This window comes from Lissotriton helveticus, chromosome 3_1 (genome assembly GCF_964261635.1).
Source record: "Lissotriton helveticus chromosome 3_1, aLisHel1.1, whole genome shotgun sequence".
Lineage (NCBI taxonomy): Eukaryota > Metazoa > Chordata > Amphibia > Caudata > Salamandridae > Lissotriton > Lissotriton helveticus.
Window position 1 is genome coordinate 490,497,298 of NC_136061.1, and position 23,127 is coordinate 490,520,424.

At 48.7% G+C, this 23,127-nt stretch overlaps 1 protein-coding gene across 2 annotated transcripts in view; it reads right to left on the reverse strand.

Annotated features, from left to right (window-relative positions):
• Positions 1-816: 816 nt before the first annotated feature.
• ORMDL1 (ORMDL sphingolipid biosynthesis regulator 1) overlaps positions 817-23,127 on the reverse strand; it is a 171,149-nt gene continuing 148,838 nt past the window's right edge. For both annotated transcript variants that reach the window (XM_078680373.1, XM_078680375.1), the window contains exon 4: positions 817-1,101. In XM_078680373.1, coding sequence (XP_078536499.1) covers positions 966-1,101 — 136 coding nt within the window. In that variant the 3' untranslated portion in view covers positions 817-965. The remainder of the gene's footprint in view (positions 1,102-23,127) is intronic.

Here is a 23,127-nt window from a genome sequence, read left to right on the forward strand (position 1 = left end):
GACCAATCCCTTTTCATTTAATCAGCCACAACCTTTTTCTGGTTGTTGAAGCTGCCGATTATATTTTCGTGCCAGAAATTTCATTCTTCCTCCCCTCCACCCTCCAACAGGCCAACTTTGTTCCCTTAAACACAAAGACGACTAATCAACAACTAGAAACAGCTCATAGCTTTTTCATAATGCCAGCGTACAGGACAATGTTCCCATTACAACTGTTTAAGGATCTTAATGGATTCTCAAAATTACAGTTGCAATTTTACAACCAAAAAACAATAAAAACTACAAAAAATAGCACAATTAAATTAAGAACCATCAGCACGATATTCATCGAACATACTTACTTGCGCTAAAGACCACTTTTCCACATATGTATGGACTTCGAAGGTCTTTCGCACTTAATCACAGCTGATGGAACACTTCCATTTTAGTCCGTGCACATGACTGGCTAACAAAGAAAATGACAGAGTCGACCATATTTTGCAGGTAGAAAGTCTTTGAACCAGCAAAAGAACATACTTCTAAAATATAATATCATCTGGCTAGTGCACATAATCGGTGCATGCTGCACACTTACCAGACTTCTACAGAAATCGAAAGGCTATTCTATTCACACAACGTATATGCTTATGTTTTTCTAGCCGACACAGATTAACCAAGCTTTCCTTGTCTGGCTGCCTTGTCAAATCTGGCTTTCGTGCCATTTGTCTGAAATCAGAGCTGGGCCTGCCCAGTTACTCAACAGAACCACTCCTCACAAATCTGCCACTCTTTGTATTCGGAAGCCATCGTCTTCTAAAAGTCTGTGTGCTTTCCAACAGCATACTAAGACGAAGCACTCATATCTTTACTGTAAAAACTTCACTGTCATCAATAGGTAAACATCACAGCAGGCTACCTATTCCTCTGGTGCGAAAAAGCCCAGAGCCGAAGAATATACTTGGTCGAAACACTTCAGTTTTCCATGTTCAATATTTGTTAATGCCAAAAATCCGGACACCGTGTAGTTGTGGTAGCTTGGGGATCAGCACACTGAAGAGGGAAGCAGTGTTTATGAAGCAGTGAGTTGGATCATACTTCGTGTAGAAGCTTGCCAAAAAATATCTGAGGAATCAAACATATAAATAGATTAACTTTTTTCTAAACATGAGTGAAAAACAGTCTATAGATAAGATATGCACAGGTCTGCTATTCAAATACGATATAAGATATTATAGAACAAACTATTTTAACGATTTGAGTTCTAAATCACAGTGAATGTGTTCCTGATAGAGGTATACAAAGATTATCCCAGGTTGTTTGACGTATGCCAAATTTTCAGGATAACCACAGACTATGTGATTATATCTATGAGAAACTCACTGGATTACCAATTGGGGTAGATGATAGTCCACCACAAATAATAATAGAACTATTCTGGTTAGGTCCAATAAAGGTTTCAGTAATATAAACAGGAGCGCTACCCCTGGTAGCTATGACCTAGAACAAACGGCTTAACTTAACAAAATGTGTAGGAGTACCAAAACAGTTTAAAAAGGTGAACACACAACACAATAAAAATCGCACTCCGATTCATGGAAATCGACAATATTTTAATGAACAAAAGGACACCAAAACTCTAGGGGGGGGGGGTGTACAGGACATGAGATATGAATTTTTAAGGTTTTTAAAAGAAATAGGGCCAAAAAGAGCAAAGCGCCAACCGTGGAAACTGTTCACACCAGACAGGGACAATGGTATGTTTTAAGATAGAACGTAATAGATTGCGGGTTGGATTCAAGGGCTTGGGTGGTCTGGTTAAAGAGTTACTTTTGGACTTAGACATTTTCTTAAATAGTAGGAGACGCTCTGAGCAGGAAAAGTCTAGAATTTATGCCCAGGAAGCGATTGATCAGATGTTGTTTGGCATTACACCCAGTTAAAATTTCTACCTTCAGACTTAAACTCTTTTCTGGAGGTCAGAGTTCCTCGATGGGGCAAGGCTGCATGCAGGCGGTAGCCCAAGAGAGATCAACGTTATTGAATGCCTCTCTGAGTCGGGCCTACTGAAAATAACGGTAGGCTGCTACAGAGAAGAATGCAGCAGAAGCAATCAGCCTGCTTGCAGTGCACCCTCAGCAGATCAGGCTGGTCCAAGCCGATTGGCCCCAGACTGTCAGCTTTCCAGGAAAAAGTCTTCAAAGACTCGGCTTTTAAGTTTGGGCAGGAAGAGTATACTCTGACACCAGCCAAAGGTTCCAGGGCCTCAGAAAAAGCACCTGGTGGATCAGGACTCACTCCAACAGATGTCCAGTGCAGGTTCAGTTGAAACTGGTCAGCTGGGAAAGGTGGCTTCTTGCAGCTTTGCTGTTCCCCTATGTTAGCAGGTGGTCAGCCAATTGACACTTGGAGTCACCCGTTTGTCCTAGGTACAAGTGGGAGACGGTCCAGCCTTGGGGCTTCCCCTCACAGGTATCAACAGAAAGTGCATTTTTTTTTGTCTTCCACAGGTCCAGCAGTGTCATGAAAGAGGTACCCAGGGGTGCCCCATTTATCCCAGAAGGGAGACTTCTGGCCCCTTCCTAACCAACAGTGAAAAGGTTTGCAAAGGTAGCCCAACCAATCTTTCCAGAAGTTCATGTGTGCCCAACTGCAAACAATATAAAAGTGCCCTTCTCTACCTAAAACCAACATTGCAGAATCTGTCCTCCCTTGTGCATAGCTCCTATGTCCATCCGAGGTATGGCCAGGAAAATGAGCAACCTCTATTCTGTGTTCACTCAAAACAGGTTCTGGGGGCAGCTCATAAGCCACAGGGACACAAGATTGGCTGGCTTGGAAGACAAGAGGGAGGCAGGCTCAGGTGTACGTTACATCTGCCAGTGACAGGATAGGTGTCTTATGAATTAAGCTCCTGGGCACTCTGGGAGCCAGTTCACACTTCATTAGCTGGATGCTCATGCAAATGGGATTCTAGAGGCTTTAGGAAGGTAAAAGGTGACTTTTTAAAAGTATCTTTTGTAAAATATTTAGCACAACTATGACTTAACCAATGAATTGGACTTGTGATAAATATTTTGAAGAGTCCAAGAATTAACTTTTTATCTGGTAAAACCAGAATAGATTAGATTATTTAAACCTACTATCACGCATTACTCACTCCCTGTCGAATTTGCATTTTAAACCTGCGCAGCCAGGCCTGAAGTCCTGTTGTGCATTGACACTTTAGTAGTAGAAGAATGTGTGCTTGGGTATACTTTGTACCATATATTAAGGATTTATATGCAAGTTAAATATGCCAACTAGGAGTATAGCCAATTTCAAAACGTTTTATGGGTCACACATGCACTGGGGCCTGATCAGCAGAGATCCAGTGCACAGAGTCAAAAACAGAGCAGCATCAGTCCAATAAAATGGGGGTGATCATGCAAAAAGAGGCTTTTACTACAAAATCCATCCACATTTTGTACATTTGCATTTATCTTATTTGGATATCATAAAAATATGTAATGACTCATATCCACCTGGAGTATTAAAAATAGACAATTGCAGAAAGCATGACCTTCCAATGACTTTAAGAGAATGGGTGATAAGACAATAAGGAACGGTCAGGTTCGAAATTACCACTCACCCTACTTACCGTGATTTGCAACAGAGCGAACGGGCAGTCAGAGAAAAAATAATACAGTTTTATTTTATCTAATGAGATGGAACATAAAACTGCAGAGGGAAATATTCAAGTGAGGAGTAAAACAAGACCGGTTGCTCTGGGGTTACCGTCCACCTTCTGCACACCAACTCGGTGGAAACATATGAGGGGAGGGGTCTCTCCATTATAAGCATTATTCTAGGTCTATTAACCTAGGTCATGGTTGCTCAGTTTACAAGGGTTTCACCTGCTAACGAGGTACATGGGTTTCTAAAAACCAATGCATTAGCCCACTGAACTCTCACATTTCCCTGAAACAGTCAAGAAATCTGATTAGGAACCATAAACTCAGGATGCACTTGTCTAGTGTCTAGCAAGAATGCCGCAGAACACTGAACATTGGTTTGAAACCTGTTTCCCTTAGGGTAAGGAGGTCCAAAACACCGGAGGCCCTTCTGGAGAAACAGGCTGTCCACTCTGAGAAGCGGTGATTGTTCCGCAAGAGGCAGATTACGCTTCAAACCAAAGTTTAAATCTATGTATTGCTTCTAACTCTCGAAAGAAGGCCTTGGTTGTTCTATTATTGGAAAAGGCTATAGCTGATGCCTTTGAGCTATCTAATTTCTGTGTGCTCTCTCTAAATCCTTTCCCTTCTAAACGCTTAGGAAAACTTACGAATGGTTAACTAACCTCCTATTTTGCATTCAACTCCTATCTTGATACTATAGGATCTAGTTCCAGGTCACTGGATAATTCAGTCTGTACTACTGACCACTGTAGAAAAGCAGAGGATGTAATTGAATCAAGGTGATCATTCTGCCACTAGCGGCTTGTTTGTCAGAACCCCACGGTGGGGACTGCCATCCCATCAGCAAGCCCTTTTTAACATTTTCATTTAATCTTTTTTACTGCATTCTGTAATACAATAATACTTTGCTGCTTAGTCTACCGTCCAATTGACGCAGCAGACACGAACAACGAAAAGCGTTTACAAAAGTGCTCCTGAAAGAACTAGAGGCCTGGTTAAATAAAAATCATTTTATACCTCAATACCAGACATAATTCCGGCTTAACTCACCCACGATGACAACACCCTCGCCCTGTCATGCCTGGCAACACGAGCCACAGAGGTCGCCTCTCCACCACTCTATGCCTGCTTTGTTGATTACAGTGCACCCTTTAATGGCATTGACCGCAACATTCTCTGGGCCAAACTTGCAAAGTGGGGCATTCCGAGTAAGCTTTTGGCAACCATCATGACGTTCCACATGGGCAAATGGGTCTGCACCAAGCTCTCGCAGACTCATGTGACGGCCAAGATCTATACCAGCAAATGGCTAAAACAGGGCTGTGTGATTGCTCCCCCTTGTTCAACCTATACACTGCGGACCTGGGTGAGGTGCTTTTAACAGTCAACGTCTTTAGGCCATCTTAGACTCTCCATCATACAATACGCGGATGACCTGGTACTACAGGATCACACCAGAATTTACATGAAAAGGGCACTAAAAGCATTACAACTGTACAATATGGAAACTCTACGCCAATGCCACAAAAACGAAGGTCCTGATCTTCTGTCACAAACCTAAAAAGAACCTGCTGGAATGGTACCCCGGACCGCTAAGGATCACCACGACCAACAAATACAATTACTTGGGAACACAATTCATCAACTACGGGAAACCAAATTTGCAGGCCAAGGCACTCGAAGCAAAAGCGGCCACATACGGGCTATGCCATTAAATCACAAGCTCCAAAGTCATTCTGCAGAGGGTATCAGAGTGGTCATGCAAACCAAAAGGATTCCCACCCTGAGCTAAGGCCACCTCATCTTCCCGGGTCAACTCACCGAAAAACTGGAGCGACTGCACATAATGGCCTATAGAAAAGTATTTAATCTTGCCTACTCAACTAGGCTCACACAGATTCGGTTGGAGATCAACATTTCAACAATGGACATCAAATGTAAAAAAGATATAAATCGGGGGGGGCGGAGCTTGCCAGCGCTGATGGCGGACACATGATTCCTGAGCTCCGGGCGACTGCCTGAATAATCCTTAATTTATCCTTCCTCGGCTGTTTTATTCCCATCTGGGACACATCCGCTGGCGCCTACACCACCCCGGGGTGCAGCGGTAAGCCCACCAACACCTCCTTGGAGCGTTTAGCCCCTCCGGCGTTCGAGGGAACCTAAGCCGACGGCAAGGCCGCAGTCCCGCGTACTTGTGTAGACTTGACGCCGTGTTGCGTGCTACGACCTGTGTCAGGAAGGAGCTGGCAGTGGTCGGCGGACCTTGAAATTTGGATCCCGAGGGGACGAGTACCCTTGGTGTGTACCTGATCACAGAGCGGTCCACGGACTAGGGCTTGTTGGACTTCACCAGGTGGCGTGGCTAGTCCCTCGTGGCCAATTGGAGTGCTAGTGGGGAGACCAAAATGGGGAAAGGAGACAAGACACAGAGTAAACTCTCCTTTGAAAACCGCCGAACCAAAGCCCCTGACCTCAATGGAGCGGACCAGGCCCACCAGGTGGATGGTGCACCTTCCACGTTCTACTCGGACATTAAATCCTTGCTAATAACCATGGAGAAAGGTCTGCAAGACAGCATCACCTCGATAGGCACTAAAATTGACGCACTTACCTCCCGCATGGACCGCATGGCGGAACGAGTCGACAAGCACGCGGAACGTCTGGACATGTCCGAACGTCGCCTCACTGAAGTTGAGGAAGCACAAACACAGCTCGACAGCGACCGCACACAAATCGGCAAACTCCTCCAGGTGATACAGGATAAGGCGGAGGATTTAGAGGCTCGCTCGAGGCGCTCTAACATAGGTATCACGGGGTTCCGGAGACCACAGTGACAGGCAACATGGAAAAGTTTGTGGAGAAACTTCTGGTCACGCTCCTTGGTGAAACTGCCTTCTCCCCGATGTTTGTAGTGGAGCGGGCGCACCGCTCGCTGGGCCCCCGTCGGCACCCGGGTTTCCCGCTGCGGCCTATTATCGCTAAGCTCTTAAACTACAGGGACAGGGATACTGCACTCCGTTTGGCCCGACAATAAGAACCTGCAGTACGAGCGGTCAGACATCTCCTTGTATCCGGACTTCACGGCCAAAGTACAAGAGGAACGAAAACACTTCGCCCCATACAAGAAACAGCTACGCGAGGCGGGGCTCGATTACACCATGGTGTACCCTGCTAGATTGAGAATTAACCGCCAAGGACATTCCCATATTTTTACGGACCCGAAAGTTCTGCAACAGGCCCTGAAGGTGTGGCGCAAAGAACATCAGAAAGGCTCCGGCAACCACGTGGAGGGCGAGAAATCCCGAGCCAGCTCGACGAACAGGAATGACTGGGCCTGATTATAGTCTAACTTCATCTCCATTCAGGTACCGGGCCAGTTTCTGTGGTTGTGGCCGGTGCCTGCGGCTCCCCTGTGCTGAGGGTGCTCGGTTTTCCTGGGCATGGAGACAGGCCTGCGCCACTGGTGGTAAGACTGTACGGCTTTTTGTGTGTTCTATATAACCATTGATTGATGGGATTGTGGCCGCTAACCTACATCTAGGTGAACTCGCAACATGGGGTGCCTGGTGGCGCTGCCGCTCATGAACGCTATGCTGGGTCCGGGAACTCCTGCAGCCTTTTTGTGCAAGACTGTGTGAAATCAAGCCGTAACATGATGCTAGGTGGTGGCCGGGGGGCGGAACATTTTTCTAACTTGCATTTTGTATAGTTAACCAAGGACCCGCCTGGCAACCTTGGCCCCCGCGCTGTATGCCTTTCTTGCCCGATTGGGCTTTTTCTAGGCAGCAAATAGGGTAGGGAGGGGGGAGGTAGGGGTTCTACCATGCAAGGCCGTGTTGGGGTTGGTCTGCTGTGGGAGGGGGGTGGGGGGGGGGGGGGTTTGGGGTAAGGAATGTTTTGTTAATTCTTGGGGGGTTAGCTATCTGACTATTCACACTTTCAATACAGATGATATGAGCGCAATGTCCTCACTTGGGGTGCCCACTCCATTCTGTAATGGCTGACAAGATCACCGAGGGGGCAACCCCACATTGCCCCAGCATTAGAGTCCTAACTTGGAATGTCCGTGGCTTAAATGATCACCGCAAGGTCCTTAAAGTCATTAGCTATCTACATCGCCACCACATAGACGTAGCGCTGCTCCAAGAAACACATCTCCCTATGACCAGCGGCATGTTACGTTGTAGAGGTTTAGAGGGAAACATTGCGGCTAGGGGCTTCACCTCGCATTCCAGAGGCGTTTTAACCTGGGTGAATCCGAAATCCAAACTCTTGATACAGACCTTGGAGGCAGATGTTGAGGGCAGGTTTGTCATATCTAGGTTGGTGGGACGGGGACTAGATTTTACGGTCATCAACACTTACGGCCCCAACTATGACTCACCACACTTCTATAGCACACTCACCACAAAGGCTAGACACTATGACCCGAACAATCTCTTCTGGGGGGGGAGACTTCAACCTCACCCTAGACCCTGTGCTGGACAGATCGGCGGGCCCCCGGCGCAGTCCCTCGGCTGCTGCCTTGGAACTACAAAGCTCGATACTGTCCATGAGTCTAGAAGATGTGTGGCGTTTTAGAAACCTGCAAAAGGGGGGCTATACACACTACTCCGCCTACCACGACATACACACCAGGATAGATTATTGGCTTGTTCCCTCATTTTGGTTGGGTCAGATTAAGGACTGCAAAGTGTTGCCTAGGACGCTGTCTGACCATTCACCTGTACTTTTGGAGATACGTCTCTCGGGTAGGACTATTCCACCATTCACGTGGCGTTTCCCGCCCTATTCCCTTCTGGACCCCGTGTTCAAGGGGGAACTTACTGAAGCTATAGTTGTAGTCTTTGAGGCTAATGTGGAATCAGTAGACAGCTTTCAGGTGGTATGGGAGGCGTTCAATGTATACATAAGAGGTGTGGCAATGTCCAAACACTCTGGCATACTTAAATCTATTAGACAGAGGCTCGCTGACCTTGAGAAACAACTGGCTGACCTGGAGCGCAGACAAAGCAGATCTGCAAACAGCGAGATAGCTGAGAACATCAAGACGCTGCTTGCGGAATATCACGAAGAAGCAGGTAGAGAACTCAAACACATGGGTAAATACGCCACAGCTAGGGTATATGGGGAGGGTGAGAGGCCTGGCGCAGTTCTGGCTAGAGTGTTAAGGGGGAGGAGAGTGCGACAGAACATCACAGAAATAAAGTCTGCGGATGGTGAGGTGTACGCTGAAAAGGCGGAAATTGCTTCTGTTTTCAGAGCCTACTACACAGATCTGTACACATCTAAACGCGGGGACCTTGCTGATGACCTACATGATTACCTTGGCCACATCGACATTCCCTCCCTGTCCAACGCTGACAGAGTTCCTCATGCAACCAATAGAAAAAGATGAAATTCTAGAGGCCCTGTCGAGCATGAGGTCGAGCAGCGCTACGGGCGTGGACGGCCTTACGGCAGGTTTTTATAAAGCGTTCAAAGAACAACTGCTCCCTCATTTGTCGGCTCTTTTCGACGATATCTGTGTGGAAGGCAGCATGCCCCAATCAATGAAGGAGGCGCTACTGGTCACTATCCCGAAACCTGGCAAGCCCCGAGATGAATGTAGCTCATATAGACCTTTATCTCTGCTCAATGTCGATGCTAAACTGTTCGCCAAAGTTTTGGCCATAAGACCGCCCCTAGTACCGGAGCTAGTGGCCCCGGAGCAGGCCGGGTTCATCCCGAGCCGGAACCTAGTGTACAATATACGAACGGTGCTGGGCACAATGCAGCATCTGAGACAGAATAGGGAGGCGCTCGCTATATTTCTAGACATGGAAAAGGCCTTTGATTCAGTAGAGTGGCCCTTTATGCGACAGGTACTGCAACGCATGGGCCTAGGACAACCCTTCCTACAGATGATAGGAGCACTATATCACCAGCCTAGGGCTCGGCTTAGGTTGGGCGACCTGGTCACAGACTCCTTCCCCATCAGCAGAGGTAGCAGACAAGGATGCCCACGGTCGCCTCTCCTCTATGCACTGGTGGCGGAACCATTGGCCTGTGCCCTGCGCGAATATCATGGCAATGAGGGTATTGGCTTCCCGGGGTACCGGAGTGTGGTGTCAATGTATGCGGATGACGCACTGCTGTATGTCCGAGACCCGGAACACAATCTCTCTTCAGTGCTTAGAGAGGTGGTCCGTTTTGGTGCACTGTCGGGCCTGAAGGTCAATTGGACTAAGTCCTTAGCCTTCCCTCTGACTCCTATCACACAATGTACGTCGATGGAATACCCACTACAGTGGACTACTGACGAGGTCAGGTATCTGGGGGTCCAACTACACACCGACCTGGAGATCCTGTTAAGGGCCAACAATGGCACTGCCGTCAACCGACTTGAGGACAATGTTGCGGTCTGGTGCAAGCTCCCGCTCTCTCTGATGGGCCGTATATCCATAATTAAGATGGTAGTACTTCCCAGGTTCCTCTTCCTATTTATGACAATCCCGATAGTCCTCCCCAAAACCTTTTTCATTCGCTTACAGCAATTGATGGTCAGGTTGGCCTGGGTAGGAGGCCAGCCACGGGCCAAATGGACGTTACTCACCCTACCCTACGATATGGGAGGTCTTAATGCCCAGGACATGGAGTTGTACTACAGAGTAGCTCAGGCTGCGCATCTTCATACATGGGTGCATGGGAAGAAAACAAGTTAGTTACCTGTAACTTTGGTTCCCCAGTATTGGTAACTTTCATAGATTCCCATGCTTTTGTATCATTCCCCGTCGTCGGAATGGGAGTCTCGGTAATAAAAAATACCATAGTAGTAGGTACAAAAGAGAAAGGAAAGGCCTAGGCCTCATTCCCTTTTGTAACATATCAGCCTCTTTTTGTAAAAGAGACCAAATGTTAGGCATCAGCCAATCAGAAGAGCCTCACCCCTGGAACCTTCCTGAAGGAACCTCAGAGCCTCAGATTTTCGTAGCCGTTGTGTGCTAGACACCCTACTTGCTGAAGGCTGAGCTTTCCCCGGGGAGGTGGGTGGGCGCATGGGAATCTATGAAACAGGGGCGGCTGGTGACATTTGAAAGTGGTGGGCCGTAAACTAATTTGCATATTGCACCACAGCGAGCGAGCGCAGCGAGCGAGCCCAAACCACCTTGCATCCATCCATACATCATTCATGCATCCACCCATCCATCCACCCACCCACCCATCCTGCATCCATACATCATTCATTCATGCATCCACCCATCCACCCATCCATCCATCCTGCATCCATCATTCATTCATGCATCCACCCAGCCATCCATCCATCCATCCTGCATCCATCCTGCATCCATCATTCATTCATGCATCCATCCATCCACCCTGCATCCATCATTCATTCATGCATCCACCCATCCATCCACCCATCCATCCACCCACCCACCCAGCATCCATACATCATTCATTCATCCACCCATCCTGCATCCATCCTGCATCCCTCATTCATTCATTCATGCATCCATCCATCCATCCTGCATCCATTATTCATTCATGCATCCACCCATCCATCCATCCACCCACCCATCCTGCATCCATACATCATTCATTCATGCATCCACCCATCCACCCATCCATCCTGCATCCATCCTGCATCCATCATTCATTCATGCATCCACCCATCCGTCCATCCACCCATCCATCCACCCACCCATCCATCCTGCATCCATCCTGCATCCACCCACCCATCCATCCATCCATCCACCCATCCATCCATCCATCCATCCACCCATCCTGCATCCATCCTGCATCCATCCATCCATCATTCATTCATTCGTTCCAATGGACGCACCGCGCCTGCTCCACTCTCCCTCCAGTCTCTCTCTCCATCTTCAAGTCTCAGCCTCTCTCTCTCTTCCTCCTCCGAGGCCCCGCACCCTCTCAGTCTCTCCCCTCTCCACCCTCAAGCCTCTGCCCTCCTCAGTCTATCTCCCTCCTCCTCTTCCAACTTATCGCAAGAATGTATTTTTCATGCTGCTGTTGAAATCTGCAGTCTGTCTGAGACCGCATTCGTGGATTGGCGCACATGCACCAGTGAAATATGTTCACCCCTAGGGTTTTTCTCCGAAACTTGGCGTAGCATACTTGCAACTTTTGGACACTAAAAAGGCTAACACGAGTATCCTGCTGAAATAATGTTAACATCAATTAGGAGCGATTTGAAGCTTTGCCAATTTACAGCACATGAAATGCCTCTATCACTGTAAAATGAGGCATTAATACGATTGATAAACTGGTTAGACAATGGTATGATAATACGCCATGTTTATGGACTATAAGGCACAGCGTTTCTTTAAAGTACTTTATTTTTTAATAATTTTAAATGCTTTGATTATTTTGCGCTCTTTAGTCCACAACTCCGCTCTTTTCATTAGCCCCCACACCCTCCCTGTCTAATGTAGCCAGTAGAGATCTGCGTTGCCGCCGGTTTAGATTAGGCTATGTTTCGCTGGGCAGTCCGTTCAACAATGGTATATTCCAGTGAGGCTGGAACTCCTTACCTATTCTTTACATTTCAAGCACAAAGTACGAGGACGGATAGCTTCAATTTCGCAGACCGGGAGATAATAAGAGAGAATGCCTGGTGTCAGCTGGAACATTGTGCATAATGATTGCATAATGATTAGCCGTGTTGCTCGTACACACACTCTCTCTCTTTGCTCTCACTCTCTTTGATATTTGATATTTATATGTATTTGTAAAGCGCAGACGTTCGCTCCCAAGGGAGCATCATGGCGCTGGGCAAGCTGCGGAGGATAACTGAAAAAGTGGAGTGTGATGAAAGAAAGAAATTAAATGGCAGCCAAAACAGAGGAGTCTGATTGTTGGTAGACCCATGTCTTGAGAAGTCCTCTGAAACTGTTCTCGTTTTCTATGAGTCTAAGGTTAACAGGCAGGTTGTTCCAGGCCCTGGCTGCCAGAACAGTGAAAGATTTCCCACCTTTAGTCTTGTATTTGTATAAGATTTGTCCCGGAGGATCTCAAGCAACGCGCGGGGTTATAGCGCGTGAAGCGATTTACAAAGTAGTGGGGCCCTGTATTTTGAATGGTTTTGAAAACTGTGAGAAGCAATTTAAATTTTCTTTCTCTCTTGCTCCTGCCACACGCCCTCACCTCGGCATCCCTTACTATCTTCCCTCCTTCAGACTCAGAGCCGACGTGCCGCTGCCACATTCGAGGGTTTCTTCGAAGGCAGTGCCGGGCGTTCAGCTGCTCTGTGGTGCAGGAGGTAGGTCTTGCTACAAAACTTAAACTACAAGTACCAGATTTCAAAGTGACGTCTAACTGGATGACCTAGGCGGTTGGGGAAGGTGGGGGGGGGGAGGGGGGGGGACGGGGGGGGCGATAGGGAAGGCGTTTCATTTAATGATTACATAAAAACAAATAAATAAACTTACCAGGCATCTCCCGCTCCGGTCCCGTGTATCATCACCCACAAGATGTCAGTGGAATTAACTTCTCCCCGCTCTTTCCTTTGAAGTGGACTGGCAAATCAGAAGAATAGGGGCGGCTACTCGGCTGTATCCTGGCATGGGACAGGGCATAGGGCGACCCTACGTCACCGCCCGAGCAGGATCCTATCCTCAGACTCCACCACTACACTAGGCATGTGCAGCATACCTAATGTAATGTCAATGGAGTGGGGAGCTGAAAAACGAAAGCGCCCTTCTCGCAGATGCGCAGTCGGAGTCCATTTCTGGACTCCTGCTGCTCTCACCTGCGTGCGCTGTGCGTCTGTTGACTCATGCGCACTTTCACTTGTGAAGCTGCTGCCAGCACAGGTCGGAAATGTAAACAGATGATAGTCTGCTTGCATTCTTGCCCGATTCAGTGAGCAGTTTCTCTTTGTGATTGCTTAGTGGGCGCTGCCCAGCTGCCCCTATGGACCAGCCGCCGCTGCAAGTATGAAAGTTACCAATACTGGGGAACCAAAGTTACAGGTAAGTAACTTGTTTTCTTGCCCCAGTATTGGAACTTTCATAGATTCCCATGCTTTTGTATCAGAATAGCAAGCAGTAAACCATCATAAACACATTTTGTAAATAAGTACGTTATACATTACAAATGAAATCACAAAATGTGTTACTAATGGAAGGTGGGATAGAAAGGAAAGCTCACCAATCACTTGAAGAGGTTCCTCAGGACAGCCTGGCCCACTGCCGCATCATCCTGCTGTGATGACTCTAAGCAATAATGCTTAGTGAAAGTGTGCACGCTGCTCCAGGTAGCAGCTCTGCAAATGTCCTTTATATGTACCCCCGCAAAGAGGGCTGTTGAGGATGCCACTGATCTCGTTGAGTGAGCATGGATCCTGCCCTCCAGAGGTTTTCCTGCTATGTTGTGGCAATGCACAATAGCACTCGAAATCCATCTTGAGATCCCCTGTTTGGACAGAGGGAGACCTTTGCTTGGACCACCAAAGGCAATGAACAATTGCGAAGTCTTTCTAAATTCCTTGGTACGGTCTATGTAAAATTTTAGACATCGTTGTAAATCCAGAGTGTGCAATGTCTTCTCCGCTGGAGTGACTGGGTTTGGGAATAATGTCTTTAGAATTACTGGTTCATTTAAGTGAAAGTCTGTAGGAACTTTAGGAATGAATCTTGGGTTCGTCCGCAAGATGACCGTGTTCCTTTTGAACTGTAAAAACGGCTCTTGGATAGTAAGGGCCTGCAACTCCCCCACTCGCCTAGCCGATGTCAGGGCTAAGAGTAGAGCCAATTTCCATGATAAGTATTTCAAGTCTGAGCGGTGAATCGGCTCAAATGGTTCCTTCATCAGTTGAGCCAGGACCAAGTTTAAATGCCAAGTTGGAGGAGGAGGTCTCACTGGTGGATAGACCCTGAACAGGCCTTTGAGGAATTGCTTGACAATTCTTGAAGACCATAATGAAGGACCAGAGTCAGATCTCCTGAATCTTGAAATTGCTGCCAAATGGACCTTGATCGTAGAATGGGTCAGATTAGACTTTGCTAGCGAGAGTAGATAAGGCAGGAGTTGATGAGGTTTTGAAGTAAAAGGATCAACCTTTTCCTTTTTACACCAAATACAAAACCTTTTCCATTTTAATCTGTATGTCTTGTTTGTTGAAGGCGCTCTTGCCTGAGAAAGGATGTCCTTGATCTCCTTGGAAAGAGGGACATTCATGAATTCTCGCTGGTCAGGAGCCATGCAGTCAGGTGTAATGATCTTGGATCTGGATGCCAAACCTGTCCTCCGGACATTGTCAGAAGATCCGGAACCTCCTCCAGCAGGAATGGAGGGACTAACGACAGCAGATGTAATTCTGTGTACCAAAATTGTCTCGGCCATGCTGGGGCTATTAAGAATATTTTGCATGGTTCCGTCTTCATCTTCCTGATGAGGCGTGGAATCAGGGGAATTGGTGGAAACGCATAAAGAAACCTCCCCGTCCAGGCTATAGACAGGGCATTGCCCAATGAGCCTTGATGGTGGAACCTGCTGGCGTATGACCGGCATTTCTTGTTGGTCGGCGTTGCAAATAGGTCCACCTCCGGTGTGCCCCATGTTTGAAATAGTAGATCCAGAACCTGCTGTTTTAGTTCCCACTCGTGACTGACTGAAGATAACCTGCTCAGCCTGTCGGCGCCTTCGTTCAGCACTCCTGGTAAGTGCTCCGCCTTTAGTGAAATTCTCTGAAGAATTGACCATTCCCATATCTGTTGAGCTTCTCGCGACAAGAGGAGTGATCTTGTTCCTCCTTCTTTGTTCACATAATGCATAACTGTGGTGTTGTCCGTCCTGATGAGCACTTGTGAACCCTGGAGTCGCGGAAGAAAAGCTTGAAGAGCTAGCCTGATCGCTCTCAGCTCCAACAGATTGATATGCAGTTTTTGCTCGTGAGGAGACCAATGGCCGCTGACCTGCAGATCCTGCATCACTGCTCCCCATCCCTCCAATGACGCATCCGTCGTTAGTATTTGAGGCGATGGTACGCTTGCGAAGGATAGACCTTGGCACAAATTGTCTTGATGTGACCACCAAATCACTGCCTCTTTCATCTCTCGAGTGACAACCACCTTGTCCTCGAACGATCCGTGCACTTGTTTCCATTGGAGGTCCAGTTGTTCCTGCAGGGGACGCATCCGCAGTCTGCAGTGCGGAATCAAGGGAATACATGACAACATCACTCCTAGCAGCGACTTGTAGCTGCGTACAGAAAGACACCTTTTTACCCGAAGGTTTCGTGCCAACCGTTGCAGTTTCTCTATCCTCTCTTGAGTAGGAATCGCCCTCGAGATCCTTGAATCTAACACTGCTCCTAGGAACCGTGCTCTTCTTGAGGGCTTCAGCGTGGATTTTTCTCTGTTCAAAGTGAGCCCCAGATTCTGGAACAGATTGGTGCAAGCCTGCACAGCGTCCTGCGCTAACCTTCTGGACGGGGCCTTCAGTAACCAATCGTCCAGATAAGGGAAGACCTGGAAGTGGTTCTTTCGCAGAAATGCTGCCACCGGTGCCAGCACCTTCGTGAAAATCCTTGGGGCAGAGCGTAGACCAAACGGCAGAATCCTGAACTGAAAATGGCTCTTGGCTACTGTGAAGCGTAGGAACCTTCTGTGTGCTGGGTGAATCGGGACATGGAAGTACGCGTCCTCCAGATCGAGCGTGGCCATGAAATCCCCCGGCGGCACGTATTAGCAGGCTAGCCATCGATGAAAACCGCTTGCCCGTGTTATCCAGTCGTCGTCCATCCTTGTCAGGAGAAGCCGTTAAGGGAGCAGAGGGGTTCTGCGACTTCTTCTGTGCTGCCTGTGACATGACAGAGGCAGGTTTTGGATGGCCCGTTAGCGCTGCAGGTCCATCATCTGGTGCTTTATACTTTTTATCCAGACGCGGTAGCACAGAGACCACCGTCGCTGGGTTTTTCATAGCTTTCAAACCTTCCTCCCACAAATGATCCACAATTGGAATCGACCTTGTTGTCTTGCGGTGTTTCTCTTTGAAATCGTATAAGAAACAGTCCGTGGTTTGAGCGGGCATTACCAGTTTAAATCTCCCAGCTGCACGTTCCATCAGCTGGTGAAAACTGCTGATGTCAGCAGGAGGTGAATCTACCAAGTCTTGATGAGGCGAAGCTTGGTCTGGGATGACGTAGTCATCATATTCATCCCCATCATGATCCGACTCTTGGTTATCATTGGATGATCCATCATCATCACCATCCCCATCCGGGTCATCGGCTGGCTCTGACGGAGCCTGAGGCACCGGCCGCTGAGGTTGAGGCGGCGTCTGTATCGGAAGTATCGGAGTGACTACAGAGGAGGGGTTCCTCACTGGTGTCGAAGGAGCAGACCTACATGGTGTTGGTCTTTCTGCTTTTGACTTATAGTCCTGCAACATCTTGTGGAGGTCATGCAGGAATGTAGTAGGGACCGAAGTCATGTCTTGTGGCACATAGCCCTTAGAGTGGGCCATTTGATGATATTCTACTTCCCCTTGGTCATATGCCCCTTCTGAATCTGTCTCTTGACTCTTGATTAGCAGCTGAGACGGGCTATTGGCATAGTCATAAGCATCCTGTCCGTCTTCCTCAGATTCTCCCTGGTCCAACAGCAAAGTTGGCGGTAAAGGGGTCACCCTTCTCGGGGATGTCATCTCAGGAGTGATTCTCGTTAAAGAAACCGTCACTCGTCTCTCCGTAGCCAGTATCGTCGATGGTTCCATCGACGCCGGAGATATCCTCGCCGACGATATTGGAATTACAGATGTCGTCGTCGGCGACACCACGGTCGACGAGCCCGCCGACGTTGTAGATATCGTTGTCGTCGTCGATGCACTCGTCGACGACACCACTGTCGTCGATACCGTCGTCACTGCCGTCGACGATGATGGTTTCCTCGTCGACGATGTTAATGAAGCCGTCGACGATGTCTCGTCGACGATGTCTTCGTCGACGATGTCGTCGGCACATGTCCCGTCGACGCTGCCGTCGACGATACCTTCTTCGACGACGACAACAAAGCTTTCGTCGACGATTCTTCCGCCGACGAGCCTGTCGGCGGGACCAATTGGATTTCGGGCTTCATTTTCTTCGTCGACTGACCCACCGTCGACGATGTCTTCGTCGTAGAGGACTTAGAACTCCTCTCTGAAGAATGTGAGGAGGGTTTTTTGAAGGCTGGGTCTGTCTTCTCACCCTTAAGAGGCAAAACTAGTTCTGCCTTATCCTTCCCACTGCGGTGGGGGGAACTTCCTGAACCCCGGCTATCAGACTCTCTGGGGGTCTTTTTAGAAGCCTTTGAGGGGCGCCCAACAGAGGAAGATGGGGAACCTCTACCCCTTTTCACGGACCTTTTTGAGGAACCAAATGAAGACAATTCCTCCTCATCACTGGAAACTCCATGTTTCCTCTCCTTCTGCCTCTGTAGCCATGTAAGCAGTCTTCCGGCACGATCTCTCAAGGTCTTGGTGGAGAGATCGTGCCGGAAGACTGCTTACATGGCTATCTCTCAAGGTCTTGGTGGAGAGAGTGCGGCAAATTTTGCAGTCCTCTGCCTTGTGATCCGGATAAAGGCAGTAATGCAATCTTTGTGTTTGTCCTCTACAAACAGCCTTTTCTTTCCACAGATGGAACAGGGCTTGAAAAGGGCTTTCTTTTTCTCAACCTCAGACATCCTGAAGAAAAGGAGAGATTCCCGAAGTAAAACTGAAGAAATCCTGAAGAATAAACTGTAGAAATCTACTTGAAAGTGTTGAAAATAGAGCAGAGCTCAATGGAGACACCCTAGCACAACGTGCGGTAGAATATCTGAGGCTCTGAGGTTCCTTCAGGAAGGTTCCAGGGGTGAGGCTCTTCTGATTGGCTGATGCCTAACATTTGGTCTCTTTTACAAAAAGAGGCTGATATGTTACAAAAGGGAATGAGGCCTAGGCCTTTCCTTTCTCTTTTGTACCTACTACTATGGTATTTTTTATTACCGAGACTCCCATTCCGACGACGGGGAATGATACAAAAGCATGGGAATTATGAAAGTTCCAATACTGGGGCAAAAGGGACATCCCCCTTGTGCGCACGGAAACGCTCTTCGCCTCCCCTCTCCCGCTTCCACACACGGTCTTTCAGCCGATGGACCGAAGAACTGGAGTATTAGACTCCATCACGGCCACGAATCATGCCTGGCATAGTCTGCTACAAGTACAGAACGGTGCTCTGCTGTATTCCCCAGTTATGCCGGTAGACTGGGCTCGGTGGCTGGCCCCTCTTAGGGAGCAGGGAGTGATCCTTGCGTTTTGCAACCTGAACATTAGTGTTGCGGGTGACTTGTTCAGCGAGGGGGTGGTCAAGACTTGGGAGCAGGTAGCGGGTGACTGTTTGGACCCACCACTATTGACACGCTTTCAGTTTCACAGGGTTAGATGCGCGCTGACTAACCTACTAGGCGGAGACATGGCTGAGCCTCCGGAGGTCCCGGAACTTACATATATCATCAAAACTAACTCCCCCAGGCAGCTACTATCCAATCTGTACAAACTGGCACAGACACATAGGGAGCATTCTTACACTAAGGCCAGGTTAGCCTGGCCCGTCAACCTACAGACAGCGCTGGATGACGATATGTGGCGATACTGCTGTACTAACACTAGGAAGCTTTCCCTCAATGGCCGGCACAGACTGGTGCACTTTAAATTCTTAAATAGGGTGTATTACACTCCTGCTCGGCTGTGTAGGTATGGTGTGCGTGACACTGCGAACTGTGAAAGATGCCAAGCCCCAGATGCAAGAGATGTAAAACAGGGAGTGCCGCAGGGCTCCGCAATTAGCCCGATCCTCTTTAACTTACATCTTCGCCCTCTAATAAGTCTGATTAAGTCATTCAGCATGTCCGTCATCAATTACGCCGATGACACTCAACTTATTTTTTCCATCGAGGGCAGGGATGCGGTCTCCCTGGAATCTTTTCACCAATGCATGGCTGCAGCTGCGGATTGGCTGCGTCAGAACTCGTTACAGTTTAATGGGGCAAAGACTGAAGTTCTTTATTGCTCGGTAGACCGAACGCCTCGCCCTCTGCCAGAGGGGCTCTGGCCTTCTTCTACCTTAGGCACTGTTGCAGCGGCAGACTCTGTCCGTAACTTAGGTGTCCTGCTCGGGCCTAGTCTCCAGCTGGATGCCTTCGTTAACAAGACCACGGCGACCTGCATGCTGCTGTTACGTATGCTGTGGAAGATTCTTCCGCTACTTCCTCATTCAGCGAGGACGGAAGCGGTGCGTAGTATCATCCTCAGTAGATTAGACTACTGTAACGCACTGCTTCTGGGGGCCCCCAGTACCCTAGTCATGAAGCTACAGCGGGTACAGAATATGGCAGCTAAACTGGCTCTCTCGCGGCCATGGTCTGCTTCGTCCTCTCTTGCCCTTTCGCACTTACACTGGCTACCGGTTCAAAAACGGATTTGTTTCAAATCGGCCTGCTTGGTTTTTAGAGTCTTGCATGGGATGGGCCCAGTGGTGCTGCGAGATCTTTTTTCCTGGTACTCTGCTGCCAGACTTTTGAGATCCTCTTCGGCTTTCTTGGTGACAGTTCCCAAGATAAAAAGGGTGAGGATGGGCGGCCGCTCATTCAGCTTTACGGCCGCCAAGCTCTGGAATTCCCTACCTCTGGCCCTAAGGTGCAAGCAGGATCTCTCGTCTTTTAAAAAGGATTTCAAAACCTTTCTTTTTCCGAGGGCAGTGTAATTGACATCTGTAGGAATGTTTGAGGTCAAAGCGCCAGGATACCCTTTGGGTGGCAGCCGCGCTCTATAAGTATGCCTACAAATACAAAATACAAATACAAATGCAGACTTCCTACACCTTGCTTGACAGTGCCCTGGGATCTGGGACTTCTGGGAAAAGGTCTTTGCTGAGATTAGCGCTGTAACGGACACTGCACTCACGCTGGACCCACTGGGAGCCTTACTAGGGTACACCAAAAAACTCCCTAGAGCAGTGGGATTAGTAGATATGGGCCTCCTCATAGCCCGGAGGGTAGTTGCATGTTGTTGGAGGAGAGGTCCGGCACCTACGCTGAAGCGTTAGGCGCATGATATGATGTACTGCTGCCCACAATCGGAAAATTACAGTGAACTACAACCCCCCACCAACAGACCTAAGAATTTTTGGGGGCTATACCAGACCTATCTGACCAGCAAAACACCCAATGGCCCTTCTGATGAGAAGAAGGAATACTTCAGGTGTTCGTGATTTGGGACAACCTCCCCCGCTGGAGGGTGGGGTAATGACCTATTCTTCACAACTATGGATGGCCTCTTCTACACTTCTTCTGATTGTATGGGAACACCATTCTTGTTGACTGTTTGTGTTACCAAGTAATTTATCAACGCCGCCTGCCCTCCTGTGGGTTGTTGGTTAATTGGCTGTGTATCTACCAGAGAATAGGAGATCGCGTGTTTGATGCAACAGGGATGTGATATTAGTCAGATTGGCGGGTGTTTTTTTTTTTTCGAATTGTATTTTTTGCTTTCCTGAAAATTTTGAATAAATAAATAAAAAAAATAAAAAAAGATATTATCAAACTGTACTACAGGGTGACCAAGGCGGGTACTGACACAATCAGGTGAAGCATTAAAATCAGTTTTTTAGAACAACCACCACCTTTGGATTGGGTTCCTCTTAAAGGCAAATGAGACACTGGGCTGGCCCCCAGAGACTATAATCAACACCTTTAACAATGGCCAGCCTGAAAAGTCTGCTAAAGAAACAGGGCAAATGCACCTCAAGCTTACAGGACCTCGAGCGAATGAGGCATATCCCTGGCCTAGAGGGCCTCTCGCCGACTCAGATAAAACTACAGTAAGCCAACCATGTCTGGAAGCATGGTTTGGTGGGACAGCCCTACAGAACAAATTACACTGCCAATTTGGGACTACAGGACCCACTGGAAACAAATTGCCCGGAAATATAGAATGTCGTCTGTGTCAATGTCACACAGAATCAGCCGAGCATATCATCTGCTGCTGTCCAGTTTTGCTGGGACAAAGCCAACTATATACAAGAACCCTGCTTTTGCAAAATGGAGTGATAACATGCAAAGAGGCCCTAACGCCTATTTTCACCATCACAGAACCGATGGGCCTCGCAGGAATCTACAAATTCCACACTGAAGCAGCAAGGATTTTAAAAACAACCCAGGTAACAGAGACAAATGTCCGCAACATATAAGCAGCTGTTCACTAAGAGCCGCAGCAACAACTATTGGAGGAGCTTTACATATTAACTGGCCACAATGATCTCACTCGTGCACAGCGCACCTTTGCTTTTCAAGGCGCGCTCTGGTACGCATGAAGGACGCACCACTCTATGGGGACCGCAGACACAGTACCGACTCTCCATCCAGCACTCTATCTCTGGCATAATCCCTTGCTAGGCCCTTCTGCACGTCCATGCGCCATATAGACATACACCTCAGTTAGCATGCAATCGGCGATTCTAATATCAGACTTTGATTGGTCAGGTCAGAGTATCACCTCCTATCGGAGAGGAGAGCCCTGCGTGCAGCCGGCGTCCACCCGGGAAGCCAAGGAGCGGAGTGCCAGTGTCCCTGTGCCCATTGACGCCGGAGGGAGCAGCCCCTGAGCGGGACCTGGCTGGGCACGTTGTCTCCCCGGAAGAGTCCTGCGGAGTTGAAGTCCCGGTCGCACATGACTGTTATTTCAGCCACACGGAGTCTCTTACCAGGTTGCCGCTGCTGCTGCCACCGCCGGTCTCCTTGCCATCGCCGGTCTCCTCTGCCGGACTGCCGGCGCTGCTGCCTGCCTGCCCAGAACGCTGCCTCACCATCGCCGGTCTCCTCCCCCCGTCGCAGCCTCTGTCCATCTGTGCTGCCGTTGAGTGGGGGTGTCAGAGACTACAGCTCCCAGAAGCCTCCGCGACCGGACCGGAAGTCGCGTCGAGGCTGAGCGCGCCAGGAGGCGCTCAAAAAGGGGCATCACTTCCCGCGTCGCGGGACGCGCACGGGCTAAGCCCGGGCAAAGGGCGGACCCTCTGAGGTCCTCAGAGGTCAACAGTGGTCGGGCGGGCCACCCATCTAACCTCCATCCAAAGGTGAGCCGGTTGTTCCAAATATGGGGAAACGTAATACCATTACTTCTACCAGAACACATATACAGGCCATCGCGGATCCTGCATCTTCCCAACTCTCCTTTGAGAGTCTACTGGAAAATGCTTTTAACGAGATTGCAGAGACAGAGAGGAGGTTGTCATTGGGCTCTTTCAACACCAGCCAACCTACTATTATAGTCAGTCCCAAACACACCATGCCTCTACTTCCAGAAGTTATTGTGGTGAAACCCATCCCTGCGATCAGCTCATCTGAATCACCACAAGAGGGAAGCACCCCTGATATAGCTACTGATATTCATCTTGACCCCGCGTCGCAACCCGCGCCACCCCCCACAACTATGAGCACCGAGACCG